Raw genomic sequence first — 27,997 nt, 5'->3', positions numbered from 1 at the left:
CTCAGTGGTTGAACGTCGACCCATGAACCAAGAGGTCACCAGTTCGATTCCTGGTCAGGACACATGCCTGGGTTGCAGGCTTGATCCCCGGTAGGGGATGTGCAGGAGGCAGCCAATTAATGATTCTCTCTCATCATTAATGTTTCTATCTCTCCCTCTCCCCTACTCTCTGAAATAAATAAAAATATACATATTTTTTAAAAGTTACTTGCAGATTTTTAACTGTGCAAGGGGGTGAGGGTTGATGTTCCTAACTGCCACATTGTTCTAGTGTCAACTGTACTTCATTTTTTCAATTAGATATTTGCTCAGTATCTACGTGCTACTTCTATGTGCCAAGTACTTTTCTAGGTATTTGGGAAAAGCTGTAAACTTTAGTCAAAGTTCCCATACTCATCGCGCTTATCTGCAAATAGACTTGATAATTAGAACCTACAAAACAATATCACCTCTAACTTCTGTCAACTTCAGGCTACCAAGACCTGTCTTAACCAAAATATCAGTCCTCCAGTTACACTCAAAGGAATTAAGTCAGTTTAACAAACTACTACTTGCCCATTAGTCATTGCTGAAAAGAAAGTTGCTTACTTTCTCCTCCCAATTGCCCTTCCCACCCCTTACCCTCCATGTACATTGCTCCCACCTCCCCCTTCCACACACACATAGAACGTACCCACCTGAAGAATAATAAAGGTAGGGGGATAGATTATGATAAATTGTTAAGTATTTTATAGTTATTTGCCAAGATGGATTAAATAAGTGTAAAGTTAAAACTAACAAAAATTATCATTTTTGAAAGTGTTTTACTTATTACCTAAATGTCATTTTAGTTCAGGAGAGGTGATAGTATCATGCTTAGTCTTGTAAAGTTTATTAATTTCTATTGGAAGCAATATAGAATTAAAAAACATTTGGCTAATAATCATAGTGTAAAATTTCAGGTCCTAAATGTCAAAAAGTCACTGTTGCAACATTGTTAATTTTAAAGACACAGATGAGTAACAGACTTGAAACACCAAGTCCAGTTCAGGAAAAAGATAAATACCAAACTGTAAGAATTAACACTGATAAAACTGAGAGGCAAGTTTTACTATTTTTTAAGCATTAAATCAGGTTTCATCATTTTCTTGAAAATAAAAACCAAGAGTGTCTTTACTTTTGCTCTTAAAATTGCTTCATCAGTTGAAAATGGGAGTCGGAGTTCTTTGCAAGTACAGTTACCAGGTTCTGTAGTATTCCAGATTTCTGTTGATAAATGACTTTGTATATAAAACGATCTCCATTTATATGTATCTTGTTTCAATCAAGGTAGTAAAGAAGATAACATTTATGCTGTAAAAAAATGATACTGTTTGAAAGTGATCTCAAATAATTGTATTATCAGCATTGGCTGATCACAGACAGTTGTTAGCTGTCTATAACTTGATCAGTGATATCATCACATGAAACATGAGTTGGAGACATCAGGTATTCCTGTAGCTTAATTTAATGACTTGGGCTCAAGTTTACAAAATTTATTTAGCCTTTAAGTGCTCACTATACAGTTTGCCTGTTGATTGATAGAAAGCTACATTAACAATGAAGTTTCGCTTGTCTTTTATTTATCTGTCTCTCTTATCAAAGAGGGTTTTTTCTTTCTCTTTTTTCTTTTATGGATCAGGGTTCCAGTTGGGCCATCTTCTTCACTATCACCAAGTCACAATCAGGTAAAAAAATGTTCTGTTTTAGTTTTTATTGTTTTTAAACTAAGATGGTTTTCTTTTTTTTAATACTTAAGTTACTATTAATTGTCAGATATCTGTGAACCTCACTACCTGTCTCCTCAGTCATACAGTTAATATAATATGTACACCTGATACTTGCTAACAGTGTTTTTAGATATCAGACAGAAAATAAAAATCTTTTTCCACATGATGGCTTTATCCTATATAATAAAAGGCTAATATGCAAATAGACCAAACAGTGGAATGACCAGTCACTATGATGCGCACTGACCACCAGGGGGCAGACATTCAACGCAGGAGCTGCCCCCTGGTGGTCAGTGCACTCCCACAGGGGGAGCACAGCTCAGCCAGAAGCCGGGCTCATGGCTGGGGAGCACAGCAGTGTTGGCTGGAGCTTCTCCCTCCTCCACGGCAGCACTAAAGACTCCTCGGCGGATGCCTGCCTGCCAGTGTGGGGAATAGGCCTGAACCGGCAGCTGGACATCCCCTGAGGGGTCCTGGACTGCGAGAGGGTGCAAGTGGGCTGAGGGGGACCCCCCACCCCCACCCCCAGTGCATGAATGTCGTGCATCAGGCCTCTAGCAGTACATATAAGAACAGTGCAAAATGAGAAAAAAAAATAGCAATAAACACATTTAAAGAAATACTAGGTGACTGCAAAGTAAAAGTTGGTTCAGTAGTAGTTCCCTAAATGGATAAGTTGGTCTTTATCCCCACTTGCATATGCAAACTGATTTTTGTTTCAGCTATCACATACAGACTTAGAACTTCCTCAGAGAAGAGAACAGTTAGTAGAGTGCACTAGGAGAGAGGCACAGCTTGCTGCCCTACAGTATGAGGAGGAGAAAATAAGGACCAAGCAGATTCAGAGAGATGCTGTCCTGGACTTTGTCAAAGTGAGTCCTTTGAATTCTTTTAATGATATTCCTAAAGTTTCTTAGAAGTGTTTATTTGTTTTGCTGAGGCTATCAGTTTTTGTTGTCTTAATTAAAAGGTTGACTTTTTTTTCCTCATATAAGGCATCTTGAGTAAATAGTGTAATTGTCTCCTTTTGGTGATTAGATTAATTGTCCTCATGTAGATAGGCCTGAGGACAATTAGAAGTTATGATCTTGCCCTAACCGGTTTGGCTCAGTGGATAGAGCGTCGGCCTGCGGACTGAAAGTTCCCAAGTTCAATTCCAGTCAAGGGCATGTACCTTGGTTGCGGACACATCCCCAGTAGGAGGTGTGCAGTAGGCAGCTGATCAATGTTCCTCTCTCTTTGATGTTTCTAACTCTCTATCTCTCTCCCTTCCTCTCTGTAAAAAATCAAGAAAATATATTTTTTAAAAAAGTTATGATCTTGCTCTTCTTGCTCTTAGGACAGCAGTCTCTTCCTCTTAATTAGCAATCACTGTATTATCCAGCTGCCATTCTCTCAATCTCTAGTGCATTAGTTATGAAAATGAAAGTGCCATGCAAATATAAACTGTTGTTATCTAACCTATCTCTAACTTCCTCACTCTACTGAATACCAACAATTTGTGAGATTCACAGGTCCTTTAGAGTGATCTTTGATTCCTCCCTTTCTGTTCTCTCCATACCTACTCAATTAACAACTCCTGTTAATACTTCTTCTTCTTTTTTTCCCCCCCTAACATTTTATAGCCTCTGTAGTTGCTTCTAAACCTGGTTCATTTTTTGCCTGTATTGCTTAAGTCTTCCTGTTCTGAAATCACCTTGGATTTTTTTTCATAATTAATTGTGTATTTTCGTTCATTTAATATATGTCTCTCCCATTTTCTATAAATTTCATGAAGACAGGGACTGTGTCTGTCCTGTTTATTCACTGCTATATCCCTAGATCTGAGCAAGTCTAAGCCTATAGTAAAGCTCAATAAATATTTGTTAAATGAATGATTGAATCACTTGTGTCCTCCTAAAGTTTTCTCTCCTGTTTCTTAACTCTAGCCAAAGACCATCTTCTTTAAGTATCATCTCAGCAGTTCTCAACCTGTGGGTCGCGACCCCTTTGGCGGTCAAATGACCCTTTCACAGGGGTCGCCTAAGACCATCCTGCATATCAGATATTTACATTACGATTCATAATAATAGCAACATTACAGTTATGAAGTAGCAACGAAAATAATGTTATGGTTGGGTCACAACATGAGGAACTGTATTTAAAGGGCCAGAAGGTTGAGAACCACTGATCTACATGATAAATTTTTTTTTTTTTTTATTGATTTCAGAGAGGAAGGGGGAGGGAGAGAGAGATAGAAACATCAATGATGAGAGAGAATCATTGATTGGCTGCCTTCTGCATGCCCCCTACTGGGGATCGAGCCCACAACCCAGGCATGTGCCCCGACTGGACTTGAACCCAGGACCCTTTAGTCTGCAGGCCGACACTCTATCCACTGAGCCAAACCGGCTAGGGCTTTCTTTTTTCTTTTTTTTCTTTTTTCAAATGTATCAGCCTATGATGATGATTAATCTCTCATGCTCGAGAGGATGATAATTTGCCTAAGGTTAAATGCTCAGCTAGTATGTGGCAGAGGAAGGATTCTAATCAAGACAGGCTGAAGAGAAAATGGGAATAAGGTTGAAAAAGAAACAGTTTCTTTAAAAAAGAGACAAGCTGGCTCCACACCCTACTCTATGACCAAAATAATAATGGCTAACTCAATACTATGTCCTGAGTGCTGTTCTGTGCATTATTTTTGATATTTTTTTGTTAATTTTGAGAGAGAAACATTACTGTGAGCGCAAAACATCCATGGGCAGCCTTCTGCATGCTCCCTTCTGGGGATCAAGCCTGCAACCCAGGCATGTGCCCTGACTGGGAATCGAACCTGTGACCTCTTGGTGCATGGGACAACACCAACCAACCGAGCCACACTGGCCAGGCTATGCTTGACTCTTGGAAAGTTACTCAACCATTTTGTGCCTTTAGTTTCTTCATACTGTCAGGGCCAGCCTGACAGGTTGAGCCGGGCTGAGGTAGGGAAGTGGGAATTGATAAAAGAGAAAGACAGGAGAGCGGGATCGGGAGGACTGCAGCTCAATCGAGGAACTGCAGCAAGTTTATTAACCACACAATGCTTTTTATAAAACACAAGACACTGAATAGGAGGTCTGTCAAGAGGAATGTATTCTTTGTTTCTCTTAATCTCTAAGGGAGGGACAGAGCAGAAGGACAAGTTCTCGGTACAGCAAATCTCAGTAAATAGTTACAGACTTCTTGGTAAGCCATGAAAGGCTGTTCTCAGTCTACAAAGGTTGCTCTCATTCTACTGATAACTGCCATCCAAACAAGTCTGAGAAAACTGTGTGGGTAAGGGTCCCAGCCTTGCTAGCCCCTTCAGGTGCAAGGACCATGTCAGCTTACACCCGATCTCCAACATCATACATGTAACATTTAACTGTTAAATATTAATTATTTCAGAATTACAGATCTAATACCTTTACTACTATGGTGAGCGCTACACACCCTACCATCACAGTGGATTTTAAAAATTATAAGAGAGATTTCAAGAGAAGCATCATTACGCTTGTACATAAATGTGTAGTGAATGTTGACTAAATCATTGAAGATGAGTGGGGGAGGGAGATTTTGAGGCTAAAAATGATGGTTTTAATAGGAGTCTAGCATTATGAAAAGAATGTAGGATTTGGAGTCAGAAGACATAAATGCAAATCTCACTTAGGCTACTTAAAACTTTGCAGCCTTGCATATGTCACATAACCTCTCTTATCTTCAATTTTCTCATCTCTAAATGATTATGATGTTTGTTTATCTCACAGAATAAAAAGAAGAATCACTTGAGAGATACTGTACATAAGAACACATTGTAAAGCACTGGCTATACAGATGTTATAATATTTTTATTTGACATAATAACAGAAATTAGCAAATTGGGGAAAAGAGTCAGTTGGTTTGGAAAATTGTGAGTTTGTTTTTGGATGTATTGAACATGAGGTGAGAGTGGGGTTTCCAAATAGAGTTGTGTCCTCAGGCAGTTGAAATGCAAATGTGAAATTTGCTGATGGTTGAGAGCTCAAGCTGTTAGCATTAGAGTGATTTCTAAGCCATTAGAGAAAAAGAATGATTTCAGTAGGAGGACATAGTGAGAGATCACTATTTTGTGAATGTTTGTATGCATGTGTGTATTAAAAACATAGTTTTAAAATTTTCTATGTATAGATGTTTATAGACATGAAAATACTGTTTGTCATTTTATTGTCTTTCCTCATTTCAGTTGTAAGCTATTTCAGGGAAAGAGCAATATCTTCTAACCAGTAAATCTAGAAAAATGTTATACATAAGAAATACCGAATATGATTATTTTAGTAAATATAATTTATAATTTCTAGTGTTCCAGCTTCTAACCAGTTTCCCTTTTTGGGGGGGTTTTGGGGTTTGTAGCAGAAAACATCACACAGTCCACAAAAACAGCAACACCCCTTAGATGGTGAGGTAAGTCTTTATAATCACCTTTATTTTTGAATTTTTTATTGCAATGGAAATGAAATGTTTGGCATGTGCTTTCAGTGATCAAAATATTGCTATTTTCTCTCTTTCCCTCACAAAATTCTTTTTATTGGATAGAAGAAAACACAAGCCAAGGAGTTTATCAGAATCTGTAGATCAGAAGGTTTTAAAACTATACCCATCCATCTGGAGATTATTTATTTCCTTCCCTATCCCACCAGAGGTATCATCTTCCTCATCCACTTTCTTTTTTTTTTTTTTTTTAATATATTTTATTGATTTATTAGAGAGAGGAAGGGAGGGGGATAGAGTTAGAAACATCGATGAGAAACATCAATCAGCCGCCTCCTGCACACCCCCCACTGGGGATGTGCCCGCAACCAAGGTACATGTCCTTGACCGGAATTGAACCTGGGACCCTTCAGTCCGCAGGCTGACGCTCTATCCACTGAGCCAAACCGGTTAGGGCCTCATCCACTTTCGAAGCATATCACGTAGTGAGAGTTCCAGAGGGGGATCCGGCATGGCTGAATGGTGTCAGTATTAAAAAAAGACTCCACATAGTATTTTCAACTTCATTGCTCATTTCCTAAGCATGTATGTTATTGATTATATTTGTACACTTGTACACATTAGTTAACACACTCTTCCTTTTTCCCCTACATTTTCTTCTTTGATGGTCATTTTGGAGAATTCATTATCTAAAAATTAAAGTTTTTCAGGAATATAACAGTGCTAAAATTCTCAATTATTGTTTTATCTGAGAAAGGTAATAAAGAGATACCTAAACTAGATATCATGACTCTTGAGTTGATTGTTTTTATTTGTCACTGGCTCACTCACTGACAAATTCTTCATGTTACTGCTCCATCTATACTTCAGCTTTCTCTTCTGTGAACAAAGAATAATCCCTGTTCCCTCTTTGCTTTAGAAAGTTTATAGGCAAGTAAGATCATATTTGAAGTTGTTTAACCTCTTTGGAAGAAAATCATTACTCAAAATCAACTTACTAGCTCTTATGGTATGTGAATCAAAATGATATTGAATGCGGTCCTATATGTTAGCATCTTCACAGTTATGTCTTAATATGGCTCTTTGCTTGTGTATTTGTGAAATATGTCACGTGTTTGCAGTTTGTTTTGACATTGCTTCATTTTTTCCACCTCTCCAGTGTCCCTTCCCATCCAGAAGGTCTCAACATACTGATGATAGTGCCTTGTTAGTGGTAAGAGCCTTGCACAAAATGGAGTTTTAAATTGCTGTGTCTAGAGATTGGACAATAGCGATTGTATTTTTCATTCAGAAATAATCTCAATATCATAAAACATGATGGGCATCATTATTCAATGCTTTACAAAATAGCTTGAACTGTTTGCCTACATTACTATTCATGATTTATCCAGTGGTCAGTGTTCTGCAGCTGTGATTAAAATATCTTTGTTAATGTTGCAAACGTAAACCATTTGCATTGCCTTTGTATGTGTGTTGGGAGTTTTTTAAATATCATTTCTAATTCCAGGTGCACTTATTTTATTAATAATTAATTTAACTCATGAGTCACCTGTATGTTAAATGGGTTTCTTTACTCCATGATGCTAATTATACAGCTGTGTATTTGGCATCCTATTTTATTATTTCTCTTAAGCTACTGAAAATCCCAAACTTGAAAAAATTACATCTCCATGCCCATTTTTACATTCAAGGGAAGCATTAACTTGGAATGCTATCTACTGATCTTTTTTAACACTGGTTTACTTTTATTGCCTGTTTCATCAGCCAAAAAGCAATATATTATGAGAACTTTATTGAAAGTTTAACTTTTATCAGCCTTGAAAGATAATTCTAACCATTTACATATTGCTTTTCCCATCATGTTTTATGTTATTTTTTCACAGTATTATTGAAAGCTAGCAGTTCAAAAATCTGCTGTCTATATCAACTCCTGTCTTATGTGTTAGTAACTGCTGCCATTGTGCATACTACTGCATGAACTGCATACTTCAGCATGAGAGTCCTACTATGTTAACTTCCATTGTCTGTTCAAATTTCTGTGTGTTCTGCAATCATCATTTCCTTTGAGAGAGATAAAGCACATTTTAACTGGGCAGTTTTATAGATAAATATAACCACCAACTTCTGAGTTTTAGTGGAAATTAATTGGCATGAGAAGCAACTAATAATTTAAATTAATGCAGAGATATTGATAGCCTTTGATGATTCAGACAGCTTACCAGAATTATCTCATTCTCTGCTCACAGCAACCTTAAGGTTAATTTATCACCATTTTACAAATGATTCCTGAGGCACAGAATGTGTCTTGTCCAGAATGTAACTTGTCCAAGGTCACATAGCTAGTAAGTGCCAGACTGGGTTTAAGTCTAGAATTGGCTGACTTGAGAACCTGCATTAAACACCATGCTGTATTGCCTCCCATACTATAATTGAAAACAATTTTGGAAACCAAAGATGAGATTTAAGGACACATATAGTAATATAAGTCTGAGTGTCCAGACTTTTTGCCAAGAAAAAAGTGGAATTTGAAACAATATAATCCCCTTAGCATGAAATTTGAAATGGCCTTCAGCCATTTCAATATACTTGTATTTTAGTTATCAATATTCATGTCTCCCCTAAATGAGATGGCCTTTACTCTTTCTCCCATCTTGGAGCCTAAGAAGGCCTGCTTGGAACAGGGCTTCTACAGCGACAAAAGTGACTGGAGGCTGTGATCCAAGGCCATTTTCGCTGGCCATGAGTGGGTTCTCCGGAACCAGAGGGCCTGTACTGCTCTTCTTAAAATTTAAAGTGTTTATGCCTGAGGTGAAACTGAATGCTGTCTAGGCAAGAGATGTACTTAACCTGTATAAACTAAGAACAACACAGTGACTCCTGGTGGCAAACCGAACAAAACCAAAGTAATCTGGGGAAAGGTAACTCATGCTCATGGAAGCAGTGGCATGGTTGGATCTAAATTCCAAAGCAACCTCCTTGCTAAAGCCATTGGGCACAGAATCTGTGTAATGCTGTACCCCTCAAGGATTTAAACTTATTGAAGAGCAAATAAATAAATGTATTTGTTCTCTTGTTAAAAAGGGGGGGGAGGGTGGCGCCAAGGGCCATGTCTCACGTATTTTTGTGTGCCAGATAGTGTCCAACACTGCAAAAAAAGTCACATTTTATTTTTTTATTATTATTATTTTTTATTTTTTTATTATTTTTAAAATATATTTTTTATTGATTTCATAGAGGAAGGAAGGAGAGAGAGAGAGAGAGAAACATCAGTGATGAAAGAGAATCATTGATCTGCTGCCTCCTGCATGCCCCCCACTGGGGATAAGTATTAGTAATATTTAATGTCAGTTGTACTAACATTCTCTTGGGGCTGCTCTTCAGGTTTCTGTTGCTTTCATCTGTGTCTCATCTGCATCTATATCCCATCTCTAGATACTTTCTCTTCCCTCCACTCCTTTTTTCCTTCTTTGCCAAAATAATGGCTTTTAGCCCTTTTACATTTGAAATTGATAGTAATTCCAGTACATTTGTGGTAGTGTCACCAACAGAGGTATGCATGACGCCAAAAGTGGTAAAAAATTATAAATTTATTAGGTTATCTGGAAACCAGATGGACTAAGCCCAAAAATGGCACCAGAACCCAGGGACCGGGAGTCAGAGGTTTTAAAAAATTCTAGGCGGGTTTTTTTGGCTGGGAATTTCTCTGGGCAGGTCCAGATCCTAGGCAAGTCAGAGGGTAAAGTTACTGGTCTTAGCAGATGGAATGTGGTCTAAACGAAAGGGAATATCGGTTGGGAAATGATCTAAAGGTCAGTTTCCCAGGGGAGGGGATATCGACTCAATTATTTGATCAGACCTAACAGTTTGATTATAAGGAGGCCCAGGAAATCTCAACAGGTAAAGTATACACATTGTATTACTGTTGTTCTGTGGTACATTTCTTCACTTTTTTCTGCCTTAAGATAAATTATGTTGTACTGTATGCTACATGCTTTGGGGTGGGGTGAGATGAGGGAAGACATTGCTATCAACTCTCATTAAAAATAGTTGTATTTATTTTATTGACCACCTACACACCTTTTTTCTAAACACCCACATGTGTTCTTGTTCATCTGTCCCCTGGTTCAGATATTTGTGTTCCTAATTTAAATTTCTTAAAATTATTCAACTAGTAAAGTCTTTAATATCATTCAGCCTTTGGCATTTTGTTGTTTTAATAGGTACAGTCTTATCCAACCCCCTTTGTGAAAGTCCTGTCTTCTTTGATTTCCATCCACGACCAAATGAAAAAATTGTCATGTTTTGAGCAGCTTTTATCTGTAATCAAAATTATGTACAACAAATACTAACACTTACAATCTCTAATTAAGTTACATGTAGGGTGGTGAATGGAAAAAGGATTTAAAGAAAAGAACTTGCTCAGAGGTAGAAATGAAATGCTGGTTCATCCTTAAGGTGTGGTGCAGAATTCTCATGTTCTGTCTTCTCACATCAGAACTATTAAATATAATATATCTGATTTGGATTAATTTTGAAAAAATGTTCTTCCATGCTGGTTCTGCTCAATTATTTATTTATTTTTTTATATTTTATTGATTTTTCACAGAGAGGAAGGGAGAGGGATAGAGAGTTGGAAACATCGATGAGAGAGAAACATCGATCAGCTGCCTCCTGCACACCCCCTACTGGGGATGTGCCCACAACCAAGGTACATGCCCTTAGCCGGAATCGAACCTGGGACCTTTCAGTCTGCAGGCCGATGCTCCATCTACTGAGCCAAACCGGTTAGGGCTGGTTCTGCTCAATTAAAATGAGCTCTTTGACTGGACTTTTTTTCTTCTGTCATAGGAACACACAGGACTCATTAGTTTTAAGGCTATTTTGCTAAAATAACCCCACACGATGCTCTCTTTTATTTCTAAACTAGAGGCCCAGCACATGGATTCATGCACCAATGGGATCCCTGGGCCTGGCCTGCAGGGATCGGGCCAAAACCAGCTCTCTGATATTCCCCAAGGGGTCCCGGATTGTGAGAGGGCACAGGCCAGGCCGAGGGACCCCACCAGTGCACAAATCTGCATACCAGGCCTCTAGTGTGCATATAAGATCTTTGGTTAATCTCTTCCTACCCTCCCCCCTTCCCTCTGAGATTCATCAGTCTGTCCCATGTTTTCATGCCTGTGCTTTCTGCTCCTGCGTTGAGTGTCTGTTCCCTAGTGGTTAGTGTGTGTCATAGCTACTGGTCAAACGGTTAGCTGGCCGCTTAGGCTTTTATATATATAAATAGGGTTACCCCACCCCCAGTATTCTTTCTGTACTAGTAATATCTTAGTAAACCATTTGAAAGTTTGTAAATGACCTTTCCTTTTCTAATTTTACTGACCAGATCTGCTTGCCTATCTTTTTTTTTTAAGATTTTTTAAAATTGATTTTTAGAGGGAAGGGAAGGAAGAGAGAGAAACATCAATGTGAGAGTAAGACATGGATGGATTGGCTGCCTCCTGCACGACCCCCCCCTACCCCCAACGGCAGATCTAGCCTGCAACTGGGGCATGTGCCCTGACAGGATTCAGACCAGCAACCTTTGGTTCATCAGATGATGCCTAACCAAATGAGCCACACTGGCCAGGGCCTGCCTGACACTTTGCTAACATAAATCCTGCCTTCTGTTTCTTCTCTTTCTCTTTTGAAATTTAGTTGCTGTCAGGGTTGAAGCAAGTGGGCTGTGCTGGTACCCTGCCTCACTCTTCTGCCTTCACACCTCTTAAGGTATCTTTTGTTACTGTAATTTACCAGGAACTTTGGGGTGGTGGTATGTAGTGGAGGTCTTAACTTTTCCAGTGGATTGGTCTAACGGCAAGCAGTCGAGCGTCTAGGATTACATGAAATGTACTGAAGTTACAAAACTATTTGAGTTTAACATTAATTTCACTTAAAGTTTTGTGAAAGTTTTACCATACCAGAAACAGTCATAAAGCCTGTGTTAATTCTTTATAAATGTCATTCTATTTTTCTTTCCAGTGGTTTTTCTTTTGTCATGAGTTATTTTATTTTGACTAATATCAAATTTACTCTGATACTAATGTACATGCAAAGTAATTTGAGTTCCAGACCTCAAACTGTTACTGCCAAAACCCTCTATAGTGGCCCTAGGAGATCCATTTTGGTAAATAGTTTTGTTGCTACACAGCCATTTGTTTATGTATTATCTGTGGCTGCTTTTGTGCTCAGCAGCATATATGGAATAGTTGTGATGGACATCATCTAACCTGGAAACCTAAATAAAGAACCTGTAGTATATTATTTTTTAAAGGCCCATAGGGATGGTAATTCCATCTTTGTTATCATATGATACATAAGATACGATTAATAATCCTCACTGTCTGTCCTCCTGTGGTTTACGCTTATTTCTTTCCAGAGTGGAGATTTTTCTAGTAAATAACAGTCTTCAAATATTCTTTTTTTTTATTTTTATTTTTTTATTGATTTTTTACAGAGAGGAAAAGAGAGAGATAGAGAGTTAGAAACATCGATGAGAGAGAAACATCAATCAGCTGCCTCCCTACTGGAGATGTGTCCACAACCAAGGTACATGCCCTTGACCAGAATCGAACCCGGGACCTTTCAGTCCGCAGGCCGACGCTCTATCCACTGAGCCAAACCGGTTACAGCTTCAAATATTCTTTATATTTGAAAATTATTATTATGTCACCCTTGTCTTATCCTTCAATAAACTCTGATGTTTTTACATGCCTTTCCCAGCTTTATGAACTTTCACAAGTTCTCTTCCTTCCATTTTGGTTCCACTGTCTCCAACTACAAATATATCTCTCATTCGAGCTCGCCTGGGGCTGAGCATGAAACACGTCTTACAGAGCATTAGGCCGCCTTTTCCATTTCAATATTCATTTGCTCAGTATCTACTATAATTCTCAAATGTTTTAGTTAAATGACAGTTTAACTAAATGATAATTTCTACATCTTATATCTTTTGTTTTCCAAAAGACTTAATTTTGCTTTTTTGAACATTTTTACTTCTCTAATTGACCATAGTAGTTTCAAATTCTTACATCATGTCCTTCTAAATGCTGACCCCAGTTTTATAACATCTGTAACCTGATACACCCGTCTGATGCTACATGTACCTGAATGACTAGTGAAAAAAGTTTACAGTAGGCCCTCGGGTTACCTCAGAGATCCGTTCCTACGGCACAACATAATGCAATTTTCGCCGTAAGTCAGAACCCACCTGCATAAGCACCTACGTCACTCACATGGAGCACATACACAGTAGTAATGAAGTGAAACAGTAAAAAAAAAATTTAAAAGAGAGATAACAATTCCTGACCTTTACTTGTGGTAAATAAATAATAAAAAACATAAAGCACATATATACATATGTCGAAATGATGGAACTTTTTTGTAAATAAACTAGGGGCCTGGTGCACGAAATTCATGCACAGCGGGGGGGGGGGTGTTCCTAAGCCCGGCCTGCTCCCTGTGGTTCTCTGCTCTCTGCGGACCCTGCCTGGTTGATGCCACCGCAGGCCCTGGTGTCTGCTCTCTGTGGGGGCCTGCTTGCCCTTCGCCACCAGGGCCAGGGGCAAGCAGGGCCCTGCTGTCTGCTCACTCGGTGCGGGAGACATTGCCACCCCGCCCTGGCCACTTGCGCACGCCCTGGCTCAGAGTGCCTGGGTCCTGGGGATGTTCCCACCCCACCCCCAGCCGCTCAGTGCCTCCGCACATAGTCTGGAGTGGCCAGGACATTCCGGGACCCCAGCCGCTCTGGGCCTATGCATGGGCCTACAGGCTCAGAGCAGCCTGGCTCCTGAGGACGCCTGTCCTCGGGACGCAGGCCACTTGGTGCCAGCGCTCGCGCAAGAGGCCACCTCGCCCCCGGCCACTCAGTGCCTGTGTATGCAAATTAACCCGCCATCTTCATTGGGTTAATTTGCATACTCCCGATTGGCTGATGGGCGTCGTGGAATGATGATCAATTTGCATCTTTCTCTTTTATTAGTGTAGATGGGAGATGGCAATGTAACCATGAAACAACGTACGTTGATTCAAGTCCACGTATGTCGATTCTAGTCCGACGTAACCCAAGGACTGCCTGTATATTCTCTTCTGTGTTAACCCTTTGCTAGCCTTTCTCAGCTATGTTCCTTATTTGACGAGCAATACAGAAAATTATTTGAGGAACTGTTTTCAAAATTCTCTCAAGTAAGCTATATAATTAGTACCGTTCTAGTTGTAGAGGAGAAAACTTAATTCATTACACTTAATGGACAGTTTAGGGCATTGGGGCTTATTCTAAATCAGAGTTGAAAGACCAGATGGAAATTTGCCAGAAATTGTGTGTAAGTCTAACTTTTTACCAGACATGCTACACAGTCAAAGGATTCATTTTTAAAGATTTAGTCTTTATTTTTTGATATCCACTTACTTTACAGAAGGTATACACTATAGTTAGTATGATTTTATTTCTGTTGTTGCTTAACCAGGATAAAAGTTGAGTTTATGTCAGTTTGCTTTTTTTGCTCTTTAGTTCTCTAAGAGTTCTCAAATATAGTCAGTGGCTTGTGAGTGATTTGAACTAATTGTTTTAATATCCTTGAATGCAAGTCACTTAGATTTATCCTATATAATAATAACCTAATATGCAAATTGCCCCCTCAACCCAGAGTTAGGGAATTCGACCAGGGGGTAGGGCCAGCCGGCCAACCACCAGGCTAAGGGAGGCCCTGGCCTGCGGGGTGGCAGCAGGGAGCCGGGGGAAGGGAGGCCCCGGCCAGCAGCCGGCAGCCACTAGGTACCCTACCCATGCTTGAATTCCGTGCACTGGGCTTCTGGTAGTTTTAATAAAATTACATTTTTTAAAATCATCATTTTACAAGTTTCCTCTATTCTAGCTTTGTTTTTCATTACACCTAACTGTGTATTGTCTTTTAGTGTTTTGGGAGGTAGAGAACATTTCCTGCCATTCGGTGGAATTTTTTTCAACTCTTCCTTCTCTCATCTAATAAAGTTACTGTAACTTTATCATTTTTTTCCCTTAGCCTAACTCCTACTAAAAAACTAATGTTTTTTTTAATCCCTAAAGAATATTTTTCCTTAAAAAATATATATATATATATATATATATATATATATATATATATATATACACACACACACACACACACACACATATATATATTATTATATGGAATAATCTCTACCTTTTTCATTTTTCTGTTTGTGCCATTGGTCCTTGAACAAGTCTTTATTTAGCTAACTAGCTTTCTCCTTTCTAGCTCATTTTTTTAAATATATTTTATTGATTTTTTATAGAGAGGGATAGAGAGAAACATCGATGAGAGAGAAACATCGATCAGCTGCCTTCTGCACATCTCCTACTGGGGATGTGCCTGCAATCAAGGTACATGCCCTTGACCGGAATCGAACCTGGGACCTTCCAGTCCGCAGGCCGACGCTGTATCCACTGAGCCAAACCGGTTTCGGCATCTAGCTCATATTTTTTAAAAATAAGGATAGTCTTTTGTTTCTTTATAAAGATATCCAGCTTTTGCCTCATTTGCCTGTAAATTTCTTTTAGTAGTTCTTCTTGTTATTTTAAGTTAAATTTATTTATTTAAATTCCATTTCTTCTCAACATTCTAAATTTAGTTTATTGCCATCTGTAAACTTGTTGAACATGTTCTCTTTTTCACTAATGAGAATGTAGTCCATTACCTTACTCAAGAATGCAGCTTGCTTTTTAAATCTTAGTTCTCAGACTAAGAGTGTCAGATCAAGGAATAGTTACCACAAAATTGTCTTCCAGATCAGTCTAAGAATCATGGCTCCTATTTATGTATTTATTTATTGTAGCAGTTAAAATTCCATTTCATCTGACCCAACTCCAATTAGAAATAAGAGATTTCTGGAAATGCCCTAGCCAGCTTGGCTCAGTGGATAGAGTGTTGGCCTGTGGACTCAAGGGTCCCGGGTTTGATTCCCGTCAAGGACACATGCCCTGGTTGCGGGCTTGATCCCCAGCAGGGGGCATGTAGGAGGCAGCCAATCAATGATTCTCTCTCATCATTGATGTTTCTATCTCTCCCCCTCTCCCTTCCTGTCTGAAATCAATAAAAATCTATTAAAAAAAAGATTTCTGGAAATACTGAAACCAAAAAGGAGGGGAAAATGGGAGCAGATATGATTGTGTGTTTTAAAGTCATTCTGTTCAAAATGTGTCAGTTATTGTAAAGTTGTATTTAAATTTTTGAGTATAATTACATATCAAGGCCTAAAAAGTTATTATTCTAGTACCCTGTTATTCTTCAACAACTTTAATCCAACCAGCCAACACTTCTTTTTTTAAATTTTTATGTTTTTATTGATTTCAGAGAGAGGAAGGCAGAGGGAGAGAGAGAAATATCAATCATAAGAGAGAATCATTAATTGGCTGCCTCCTGCATGCCCCCTACTAGGGATTTAGCTCGCAACCCCAGGCATGTGTGCTGACTAGGAATCGAACCATGACCTGGTTCATGGGTTGAAGCTCAACCACTGTGCCATACTGTCTGGGCCCAACACTTCTTTTTTTTTTTTCCTTCTTTTTTTATGTTTTATTGATTTGAGAGAGAGTGGAAGGGAGAGGGGGAGAGAGAGAGCGAAACATCCATGACACAGTAATATCAGTCGGCTGCCACCTGCACCTGCCCCCCCCCCCCCATTGGGGAGGAAACCCACAACCTGAGTATATGCCCTGACCAGGAATTGAACCAGTGATCTCTTGGTTCATGGGTTGACACTCAACCACTGAGCTACACTATCCAGGCCCAACACTTCTTTTTAAATTAGTTAACTACATTTTCCTTTATTTAGGTAAACTTTATACCAGTTGACCTACCTCTTATTCCTTTTTACAGTTCCTCTGTTCAATGAATTAAAAACATCTTGGATTCAAATTCTAGTCTAGAAATACAGCTATGTATAGTATTTAAACACCTTGTTTCCTAACTGAAATAAAAAACCTTTATCACTCCTTCTTAACACATTAAATTTTATTCTGCAGAGGAGAGGGGAGAATACTTTAGAAACTATACCAGAAAAATACTATTATAAAATAAAATTTTATTCTCTCCTGTACATTTCCCAATAAATGATCTTTTTTTCAGTCATAAGAAAGGCTTATTATATAATAGGACTGTCTTTAGAGAATGCAAACCTTGTATTCTATAGAAATAAAAAATTTGGCCTTAAAAAAATATATAATCACTTCTTAGCCTTTTGGCTAAGATCTTGTGTAGTACCTGTTCTTATAAGTGTAAAAAACATATAAAATTAAATCAGTAGTCCAAATTTTCATTTCTAGACTTAATTTTGAAGGAAAGTTGCATGGGTTTTTTTCTCTTTTATAATCCTAATGTTCCCATAAATGTGGAGAGTACCTCTTGAATAATATTTATATATCTCTTTTTCTCCACAGAATGATGACAGACCTAATGCTGTATCAAGTTCACCTACAACAGAAACAGGTAATAGACAAAAAGGTGTAGTTCACCACATCAAGATTATAATTCTTTACCAGGATTTTCCTCATAAAGTTTTTTTTTTCAATTACAGTTTGCATTCAATATTATTTTTTATTAGTTTCAGGGGTACAGCATAGTGGTTAGACAATCATGTACTTTACAAGGTGCCCCCCCCGCCCCCCCCAATATTTAAAGTACCCACCTGGCTGATAAATTACCTCTTAGAGATGAGAAATCAGACACAATTTTGGGAACTTTCTGCACATTTTAAATTTTTTAATTCAACTGGTTGTTCAACTATTCAGCCATTTGGTATGAACAAATGAGTATGAGCTAGCAGTGCTGTAGGTTTGCAGGAGACTATATTCAATATATCAACGTTCATTCTACCTTTACTGATACACCAAAATGACATGACAGTCAAAAATACACACAGGGTTACTTTTCTGTACCAGATTTTGTATTAACAAAATTATTATCCTTTTATATCATTGCCATAATTAATTTGATTTTTTTCATTTATTGAACTTTTGTGACATATGTCTGTTACATATTTAATGATTTTCCATCTCTTTTTATCTAATTTACTCTCTGGGCCGATTTAGTTCATCATTCTCCTGCATATTCTTTTCCTGCTGCTACCCAGAGAAACCAGCCCCAGCGCCCTGAAAGCTTCCTTTTCCGAGCAGGTGTCAGGGCAGAAACAAATAAAGGTAGGAGGTAGTGACTAAAGGGGAAGGAGGGAATGCTTTATACAGTGACATTTACTGTTACATGCTTTTATTTATTTATTTTTTAATAGATTTTTATTCATTTCAGAGAGAAAGGGAGGGGAATAGAGATAGGAACATCAATGATGAGAATCATTGATTGGCTGCCTCCTGCCCGCCCCCTACTGGGGACCGAGCCGCAACCCAAGCATGTACCCTTGACCAGAATCGAACCCAGGACCCTTCAGTCCGCAGGCCGACGCTCTATCCACTGAGCCAAACTAGCCAGGGCGCTGTTACATGCTTTTAAACTTCTACCCTAAGATGTCACCTTGGCAAGAGCTTTAGACTCTGCATTTATCTGTGATCTCGCTGACATTAAAGCAGGAGAATCTTGTTTGAACTTGTTGTTTTTAATTTTTTTAAATTGATTTTTCAAGAGAAGAAGGGAGAGACAGACAGAGAGAAACGTCGATGTGGGAGATAACCATCAATTGGTTGCCTCCTGCACTTGTATCAACTGGTGATTGAATGTGCAACCCGGGCATATGCCACGACCAGGAATTGAACCCTCCACCTTTTTAGGTGTACAGATTGACACTCCAATCAACTGAACCACACTGGCCAGGGCCTGAATTTGTTTTAATTAGAAAGTTTCTCATTCTATGAAGCCAGCATCACCCTAATACCAAAACCAGGTAAAGACAACACAATGAAAGAGAATTACAGGCCAATATCCCTCATGAACATAGATGCCAAAATCCTCAACAAAATCTTAGCAAATCGGATCCAGCAGTACATCAGAAAGATCATACACCATGACCAAGTAGGATTTATCCCAGGGATGCAAGGATGGTACAATATCCGCAAATCAATAAACGTGATACATCACATAAACAAACTGAAAGAAAAAAACCACATGGTCATATCAATTGATGCAGAAAAAGCATTCGACAAAATTCAACACCCATTTTTGATAAAAGCTCTCAGCAAGGTGGGAGTAGAAGGATCATACCTCAACATAATAAAAGCCATATATGACAGGCCCACAGCCAACATCATACTCAATGGACAAAAACTAACACCATTTCCCCTAAGAACAGGAACAAGACAGGGATGCCCCCTCTCACCACTCCTGTTCAACATAGTACTGGAAGTGTTAGCCATTGCAATTCGGCAAGAAGAAGAAATAAAAGGCATCCAAATTGGAAAAGAGGAAGTAAAACTGTCCTTATTTGCAGACGACATGATATTATACATACAAAACCCTAGAGACTCCATCAAAAAGCTACTGGACTTAATACATGAATTTGGCAATGTAGCAGGATACAAAATTAACCCCAAGAAATCCGAGGCATTTCTATACACCAATAGTGAACTTTCAGAAAGAGAGATTATAAAAACAATCCCGTTTACCATCGCACCAAAAAAATTAAGCTACCTAGGAATAAACTTAACTAAAGAGGTAAAAGACCTCTACTCAGAAAACTACAGGACGTTGAAAAAAGATATAGAGGAAGACATAAACAGATGGAAGAACATACCGTGTTCATGGATTGGTAGAATCAACATCATTAAAATGTCCATACTACCCAAAGCAATCTATAAATTCAACGCACTTCCCATTAAAATACCAACGGCATACTTCAGAGATCTAGAACGAACTCTCCAAAAATTCATCTGGAATAAAAAAAGACCCCGAATAGCTGCAGCAATCCTGAAAAGACCAAAGTAGGTGGGATCTCAATACCAGATATCAAGATGTATTACAAAGCCACTGTTCTCAAAACTGCCTGGTACTGGCACAAGAATAGGCATATAGATCAATGGAATAGAATAGAGAGCCCAGAAATCGGCCCGAACCAATATGCTCAATTAATATTTGACAAAGGAGGCAAGAACATACAATGGAGCCAAGATAGTCTCTTCAATAAATGGTGCTGGGAAAATTGGACAGATATATGCAAGAAAATGAAACTAGACCACCAACTTACACCATACACAAAAATAAACTCAAAATGGATAAAGGACTTAAATGTACGACAGGAAACTATAAAAATTCTAGAAGAATCCAAAGGCAACAAAATCTCAGACATATGCCGAAGCAATTTCTTCACTGATACAGCTCCTAGGGCACTTGAAACTAAAGAGAAAATGAACAAATGGGACTACATCAAAATAAAAAGCTTCTGCACAGCAAAAGAAACCATCAACAAAACAACGAGAAAACCCACTGTGTGGGAAAACATATTTGCCAATGTCATATCCGATAAGGGCCTAATCTCCAAAATTTATAGGGAACTCATACAACTTAACAAAAGGAAGATAAACAATCCAATCAAAAAATGGGCAAAGGACCTAAATAGACACCTTTCAAAAGAGGACATTCAGAAAGCCAAGAGACATATGAAAACATGCTCAAAGTCACTAATCATCCGAGAGATGCAAATCAAAACAACAATGAGGTACCATCTCACACCTGTCAGACTGGCTATCATCAACAAATCAACAAACGACAAGTGCTGGAGAGGATGTGGAGAAAAAGGAACACTTGTGCACTGCTGGTGGGAATGCAGACTGGTGCAGCCACTATGGAAGACAGTATGGAGTTTCCTTAAAAAACTGAAAATGGAACTCCCATTTGACCCTGTGATCCCACTTCTAGGAATATATCCCAAGAAACCAGAAACACCAATCAGAAAGGATATATGCACCCCTATGTTCATAGCAGCACAATTCACCATAGCTAAGATCTGGAAACAGCCTAAGTGCCCATCAGTAGATGAATGGATCAGAAAACTGTGGTACATCTACACGATGGAATACTATGCTGCTCTAAAAAGGAAGGAACTCTTACCATTTGCAACGTCATGGATGGAACTGGAGAGCATCATGCTAAGTGAAATAAGCCAGTCAATGAAGGAAAAATACCACATGATCTCACTCATTCATGGATAATAGAGACCATTATAAACTTTTGAACAATAATAGATACAGAGGCAGAGCTGCCTCAAACAGATTGTCAAACTGCAGCAGGAAGGCCGGGGAGGGTTGCGGGGCAGGAGGTAGGGGGGTAAGAGATCAACTAAAGGACTTGTATGCATGCATAGAAGCATAACCAGTGGACATAAGACATTGGGGGATAGGGGAGGCTAGGGGACTGTCTAGGGCGGGGGGATAAAATGGACACATATGTAATACCCTTTGTAATACTTTAAGCAATAAAAAAAAAAAAAAAAAAAAAAAAAAAAAAAAAAAAAAAAAAAAAAAAAAAAAAAAAAAAAAAAAAAAAGAAAGTTTCTTGGCCCTGGCCAGGTAACTCAGTTGGTTAGAGCATCATCCCAAAACACCAAGATTGCAGATTCATTCCCCAGTCAGAATACATCCAAGAAACAACCAATGAATGCATAAATAAGTGGAACAACAAATTGATGTTTCTCTCTCTCTCCCTCCCTCTCCCATCCCAATCCTTTCCCTCTCTCCTTTTCTCTCTCTAATGTAAACAGTTGTTTTTTAAAGAGTTTCTTTATACCACCTAAAAGGTTATAGTGTTTGAACAAATAAAATACTTTTTTTAACGCTTTAGAGAATGTTTCTCTTCCCTGTATAAGCTCTCTTTCCGATTTTTTCTTTCTGTGTTCTTAAAGAAATGAATCTGTAAATTTTTTTTAATCTAGTCTCTTTTTTTGTGTGTGTTTTTTGTTTTTAGTTAATATGAAAAATTTCTGCCTGGTCCTAAAAGAAGTTACTACCTGGGATTAAAAACAAACATTTCCAAGGGCGGGGGGAAAAAAAAGACACATATGTAATACCCTTTGTAATACTTTAAGCAATTAAAAAAAATAATAATAAAAAAATAAATAAATAATAAATAAATAAAAAAATAAAAAAAAAACAAACATTTCAAGTCCAAAACTACCTTTAATATAACTGATAGTTGCACTTGCAGTGAGATTTAAAATCAAACCAGAGACATACTGCTGATGAGATTGTAAATTAGTATGGAAAACTGTTTACATTATCTATTAATATTGAACATTTGTATAGCCTATAACTAGCAATTTTACCTTCTGAAATATGTATACATGTATACCAAAAGATATGTCCAAAAAGATTCCTATCAACATTTTTCATAATAGCTCCAAACTTAATGTCTATCAGTGATAGAATGGATTAAAAATTGTGGTATATTTATACAGTGGGATACCTTATAAGCAAGGAAGATGATCAGATTAACATACACAACATGGATAAATCTTATAGTGTTTATTATAAGAAGACACAAAAGCATGCACACATAAATATAGTTTCATTCATAAAAAGTTCAAATATGGACAAAACTATTCTGGTGTTAGAGGAGTCAGGAAGTACATGGTTGGAACCTGTGGTGGTAGAAATAATCTTTGGGTACTGATGATAGCTTAGAGGAGCTACTGGGTGTTGGTAATGTTGCATTTATTTACCTGGTTGTGTCCACTTTGTGAAGATAATTCATTGCGGTGTTCGCTTATGATTTATGTATAATTTTCTGTATGTGTGTTATTTTTCAATAAAAACATTATGAGGTGGACGTGATTAAGCAAAAGTAGTTTAGCCAAATGGGTAATGGACATTTGTTGGTTTTTTATACTGTTCTCACTTTGATTTTGTATATTTGAAAATTAGCATAATGAATTTATTTTTAAGAGTTAATCCAGAAGTAGAAAGTGCTATACTTGAAAGAAAACTGTGATCAGGTGGATCAGAGTATTTTTCCAACACTGGCAAATCACCTTTCTGTCTTACATATTAATATTTTTTTAGGTCATGGTTCAACCCTTCTTTCATCTTCTGAACCTACCACTGATTCTACAGATCCCATAACAAGACAGAATACAAGGCAGAGAGAAGAAGAACTGGAATCAATAGATCAGCTACGGAAAGTGTGTACATTACCTTGAAATTACACTTTTTCATTATAATCCTGTAATCAATTATTTGTGACTTACAATTTCTAACAGAGTAAAGAAGTACCCATTGTATGATGAATGTAAAAGTAATTTTGCTATTAAAATTCTTTCAACTGTTTACTTGGAAAATGAGATGGGTTTTTCTATAAAGCTTAGCTCTGTAAAGCTGGCTCCACTCATTTAAAAATGTTTTCTGCTTCATGTAAGATTTCTTATAGGAGTAATAATAATTTATATGTATATACTCATACATATCACACATCATTTATAGTATTTATTTTTTTATTTTGGAGTTAAAAGAGAATTTAGTTTTTTTGTTTATTTTTTTTAATCCTCACCTGAGGATATTTTTCCATTGATTTTTAGAGAGAGTGGAAGAGAGGGAAAGAAATACCGATGTGAGAGAAACACATCGAGTGGTTGCCTCCTGCACAAACCCCGTCCAGGGCCCAGGCCGGGAGGAGCCTGCAGCTGAGGTACGTGTCCTTGATGGAATAAAACCCAGGACCCTCTGGAATGCAGGCTGACACCCTATCCACTGAGCCAACCCGCTAGGGCTAGTTGTTTTTTTAATCAGAAACTTATGAATGATTTTCTCTTGTTTTATTTTGCACCACTATGTCCTGACTGCCATATATATGTAACTGATATCCTTAACCTGTTGACTTAGATAGAAGGATAAAATAGGGATTATAAAGTTATTTGTGTTTAGTGATTTCTAAATAATTATATTCATTGTAATTCCATTATGTCCTGTGTGTCAGCCACTCTTCAGTTAATATATTACGTGTTTTCCTGTTCTTTTAGCATATTGAGTACCGTTTGAAAGTATCTCTGCCTTGTGATCTTGGAGCAGCTCTGACCGATGGTGTTGTTCTTTGCCATTTGGCCAATCATGTGTGGCCTCGATCTGTCCCAAGTATTCACGTTCCCTCACCAGCTGTAGTAAGTTTATTATGTTAAAAAATGTTGGTTATTCATCAGACATTTATTAAGTACAATGGCAGGCATTGTGCAGAATGCTAGAGATGCTAATATGAATAGTGCAGTCCCTGCCTCCCTACCCTTCTACTAGAGAAGAAAATGGGACACATAGACAATGACTTACAGCAGTGTGCTAAATGTTAGAAGAGAGGTCTGTAAGAGGTGTGCAATAGGAGTACAAAAGATGAATCTCTTGTTTCTGCCTAAAGAATTCAGGAAGGCCCTCCCAGAAGAGGTAAAATTGTAGGAAATCTGACATAGTATTTCTAGATTTGAAAGATAAGGAAGATCATGGCACATTCGAGGAATTTTAACTTGTTCCGATTGATCCTGCACAAGGTGTGTTGCAAATGGCAGGAGATGTAGCTAGAGAGTTAAGGCAAAGGCCAGCACCTGTGTTTGTAATAAAATTTTATTGGAACACAGTCCCGCTTACTTGTTTATATATGTTACTTTTAGGCTATTAACAGAATTGAGTAATTGCAACAGATCATATGGCCCTCAAGACTAACATTTATTTGATCCTTTAAGGAAAAGTTTGCTGACTCTGATCTAGAGCATTGAGTTTATAAAGCAACTGGCAAGAATATTTTTAACATTAGCAAAATTTTTAAAACTTTGCTAGTAACATCACATTTTTCTTCCTTTACAGCCTAAATTGTCAATAGCAAAATGCAGGCGAAATGTGGAGAATTTCCTAGAAGCTTGCAGAAAAATTGGTGTGCCTCAGGTAATAAATTCATCATTTTTATATTGCTTAAATAGATGGCTATTATTTTCCTAAAATCTTTCAGAAATGCAAGTATCTATAACCTTATAGGGCTAGCTTTGAACTAAACTGATCATTACTAACATGATTTTGTGTTCCTAGAGGCAATCAGTATACTTTGAGCAGTTTTCCTTAATAATTTCCAAGGACCAAGCAAAAAAATCATACACATATAAATTTATTTATTTATTTTAAATCTTTATTATTGAAAGTATTACATATGTCCCCCTTTCCCCCCATTAACTCTCTCCAGCTCACCCCCACATATAATTTTAAATGTATTGTAATAACTAATGCTAAGTAATCAAAAATAGTTATTCTGACATTTTCCTAAACATACCCATTTGCTCTTTGACTTGTAATACATCTTCATGCATAATAGAGTCTGTGTTTCAAATAAGTGCTTCTTCGATTGAGAATGCTTGAGTGGGTTTCAAGTATTTTCACACTTGTAATACTTTTCTTACTTGTTTATTTTGAAATAATTTTAGACTTAGAGAAATGTTGCAAAAATATCTCAGAGAGTTATTGTGTACACTTCACCCAGGTTCCTCTACTGGTCACATCTATATAAACATAGTACACATCCAGACTAACACACACTGGGACAGTGCTATTAACTGAATTACAGACTTTGTTCAGATTTCCCGTTTTCCCACCAAGCTCTAAAACTTTGGAATTTAGCATTTAGCACCCAAGAGGCCATTTCTAGGCTCTTGTACTACTATTGAGATTTATTGCCTCTGACTTCCTCAGTCACAGCTTTATTGCCTTTAATAGTACAAAAAATTAAACTTTATAGATGTGATTAAGGGATATGAACTTGATACACATTTTATTCATTTTACCCTTTTAAAAACAATTATGTTACACCAACTAAGCATGATACTCTTAAGAAATATAATATTTAGGGAGAGATCAACCAAAGGACTTATATGCAAGCATATAGGCCTAACCAATAGACGCGGACAACAGGGGGGTGGGGGCATGAGCGGGGGATAGGGGGTAACGTGGGGATAAGGACACATGTGTAATATCTTAAACAATAAAAAAATATATTTATTAAAAAAGAAATTAATATTTAATGAAATTAAATTTATAGAAATAAACACCTTGGTAACATTTTATACGTTTTTTTCATTAACCACAGTCATTACAGTTCCTGTCATCATTTTCTCCTTCAAGGAGAAAAACATGATTCTTCTATCTCCTTAATCAGAAATCCAGTATTGGCCCCGGACTCAACGATTCCACTCTTTTTCTTGAAGTTAAGCCCTTGTCCTAATAGCTTTCACAACAGTGACTCTTTTTTTACCCACCTCACCATTCCTGTCTCTTCACTAGCCATGACTCGCGAAGGGTTCAGCATCACTTGTCCAACGAGCAGTTTTCTCTTTCAGCTCCATAGAGCGTCTGCAGAAGTCAGTGTGTTTTTTCCTCCTTTTATTAAGTAGATCGTGATTCTACTATGTATTTTTCACTTTTATCTTTTGTGGGTTTTTTTAAGAATTATAAAATGAAAGAATTGAAATATGTTTGATGGTAGTTAGCAAGGACCTTTAATTGCTATATGAACAAATTCAAAATTTTTTTCCATTTTCATAGTTTCCTAAAGGCTCATCATCTCATAGAACAAACCTTTTTTTAATGTATTAATAAGTTTTCTAAACGAATAGCATGCATTTTCTCCATATTAACAAGCAGGTTCTAATACTCAGATGTTCACATTAACATTCAGTGCTTCCCTTTTGTCTACTAAATATGTTCCTGCCTGGTCATCACATTACACAAGCATGCCTGCTTACATGCCGTCATGTCCTGAACAAAAGAATGTCATGGGTTGGCACAGGGAATGGCAACCAGAGAAAAGATATGAGTGATTAAAGAGAGCATACATAGAAGAATGCAGAAAATAGCCCTAAACAGCAAGACATGTTAGTAGAATTAACCTATGTCAAGCCTTTTGAAAATACTGTGTTTACCAGTGTTTATAATCATGGGACCTGTATTCTGGGCTTTATGGAACCATCATCTACCTCAGATTTAAAGTGCACACACTGAAATTCTTCAGAATGTACCTGCAATCAGTGAAATACAGAGTGCCTTAAAGCATGCATTTAATTCAGCATTTGCCAAGCAGTGGTGAATAGTATTTATTGTGGGCCAGGTTGTCCCTATTCCTACCAGAACTGTGCTATTTGAAGTCAGGAGGTAGAAAGCAATATAATTTTAAAATACTGGATGGTTAGAAAGGGTTTCTTATCCTTCCTCTCCCTCTCTTCCTCACCAGAAGGGGGAAATGGACATTCTACATAGGCCACCTCTTCCTCTTCTCTGCCTCTACTCTCTACCACCACCGCCGCCACCACCACCACTTTTAGATGGGTTCCTGTTATGCTGCAACTTCTGCTAAAAAAAAAATGAGTCATTTGCTTAGAACAAAGTGAAGGAAAATGAATGAATATACAAACTCATAGGTTCAAACTAGCATTCTCAGGCCCTTCTGCTAAGAAGGAAAGAGAAAGCCTTTGCCTCCTCCTCTTCCTCGGTTTCCCCACTTCTGGATGCTCTGAATTACTGCACATCCCCATTTATCTGTTTGACTTGTAAAGAAAATCAGGGATGTAAAAATGATCACCTTTGTATAATGTAAAATTTAATATTATAAATATTAATATCAGGTTCTATGTATAAAAGGCAATTTCCCTTCTCAATATAATTTCAAGTGTTTACAAGGTAAGTTATGAATAAAATATTAAAGAATAAGGTGACTATGCCCTAACCGGTTTGGCTCAGTGGTTAGAGCGTCGGCCTGTGGACTGAAAGGTCCCAGGTTCAATTCTGGTCAAGG

At 37.7% G+C, this 27,997-nt stretch overlaps 1 protein-coding gene, 1 non-coding gene and 1 pseudogene across 12 annotated transcripts in view; all 3 read left to right on the top strand.

Annotated features, from left to right (window-relative positions):
- Positions 1–27,997, top strand: part of LRCH3 (leucine rich repeats and calponin homology domain containing 3) — a 122,081-nt gene that overhangs the window by 87,895 nt on the left and 6,189 nt on the right. For 7 of the 11 annotated variants that reach the window (XM_036352696.1, XM_036352689.1, XM_036352693.1 and 4 more), the window contains exons 11-20: positions 1,661–1,706; positions 2,471–2,620; positions 6,135–6,185; positions 7,372–7,425; positions 11,910–11,981; positions 17,689–17,737; positions 18,340–18,447; positions 23,248–23,366; positions 24,201–24,338; positions 25,030–25,107. In XM_036352696.1, the coding sequence (XP_036208589.1) occupies positions 1,661–1,706; positions 2,471–2,620; positions 6,135–6,185; positions 7,372–7,425; positions 11,910–11,981; positions 17,689–17,737; positions 18,340–18,447; positions 23,248–23,366; positions 24,201–24,338; positions 25,030–25,107 (865 nt within the window). Of the gene's footprint in view, positions 1–1,660; positions 1,707–2,470; positions 2,621–6,134; positions 6,186–7,371; positions 7,426–11,909; positions 11,982–17,688; positions 17,738–18,339; positions 18,448–23,247; positions 23,367–24,200; positions 24,339–25,029; positions 25,108–26,296; positions 26,515–27,436; positions 27,882–27,997 lie in introns of those variants that run through there. The other 4 variants (XM_036352691.1, XM_036352694.1, XM_036352698.1 and 1 more) reach the window with 4 other exon arrangements.
- LOC118677588 lies at positions 8,840–9,448 on the top strand (annotated as a pseudogene).
- LOC118677747 lies at positions 17,474–17,655 on the top strand. Its single transcript, XR_004974491.1, has one exon. It is a non-coding gene; the product is annotated as a U2 spliceosomal RNA (small nuclear RNA).

The sequence above is a fragment of the Myotis myotis genome, unplaced genomic scaffold, assembly GCF_014108235.1.
Source record: "Myotis myotis isolate mMyoMyo1 unplaced genomic scaffold, mMyoMyo1.p scaffold_m19_p_2, whole genome shotgun sequence".
NCBI classification, from domain to species: domain Eukaryota; kingdom Metazoa; phylum Chordata; class Mammalia; order Chiroptera; family Vespertilionidae; genus Myotis; species Myotis myotis.
The sequence above is the reverse complement of the archived record's forward strand: the minus strand, read 5'-3'. Positions and strand labels throughout refer to the sequence as shown.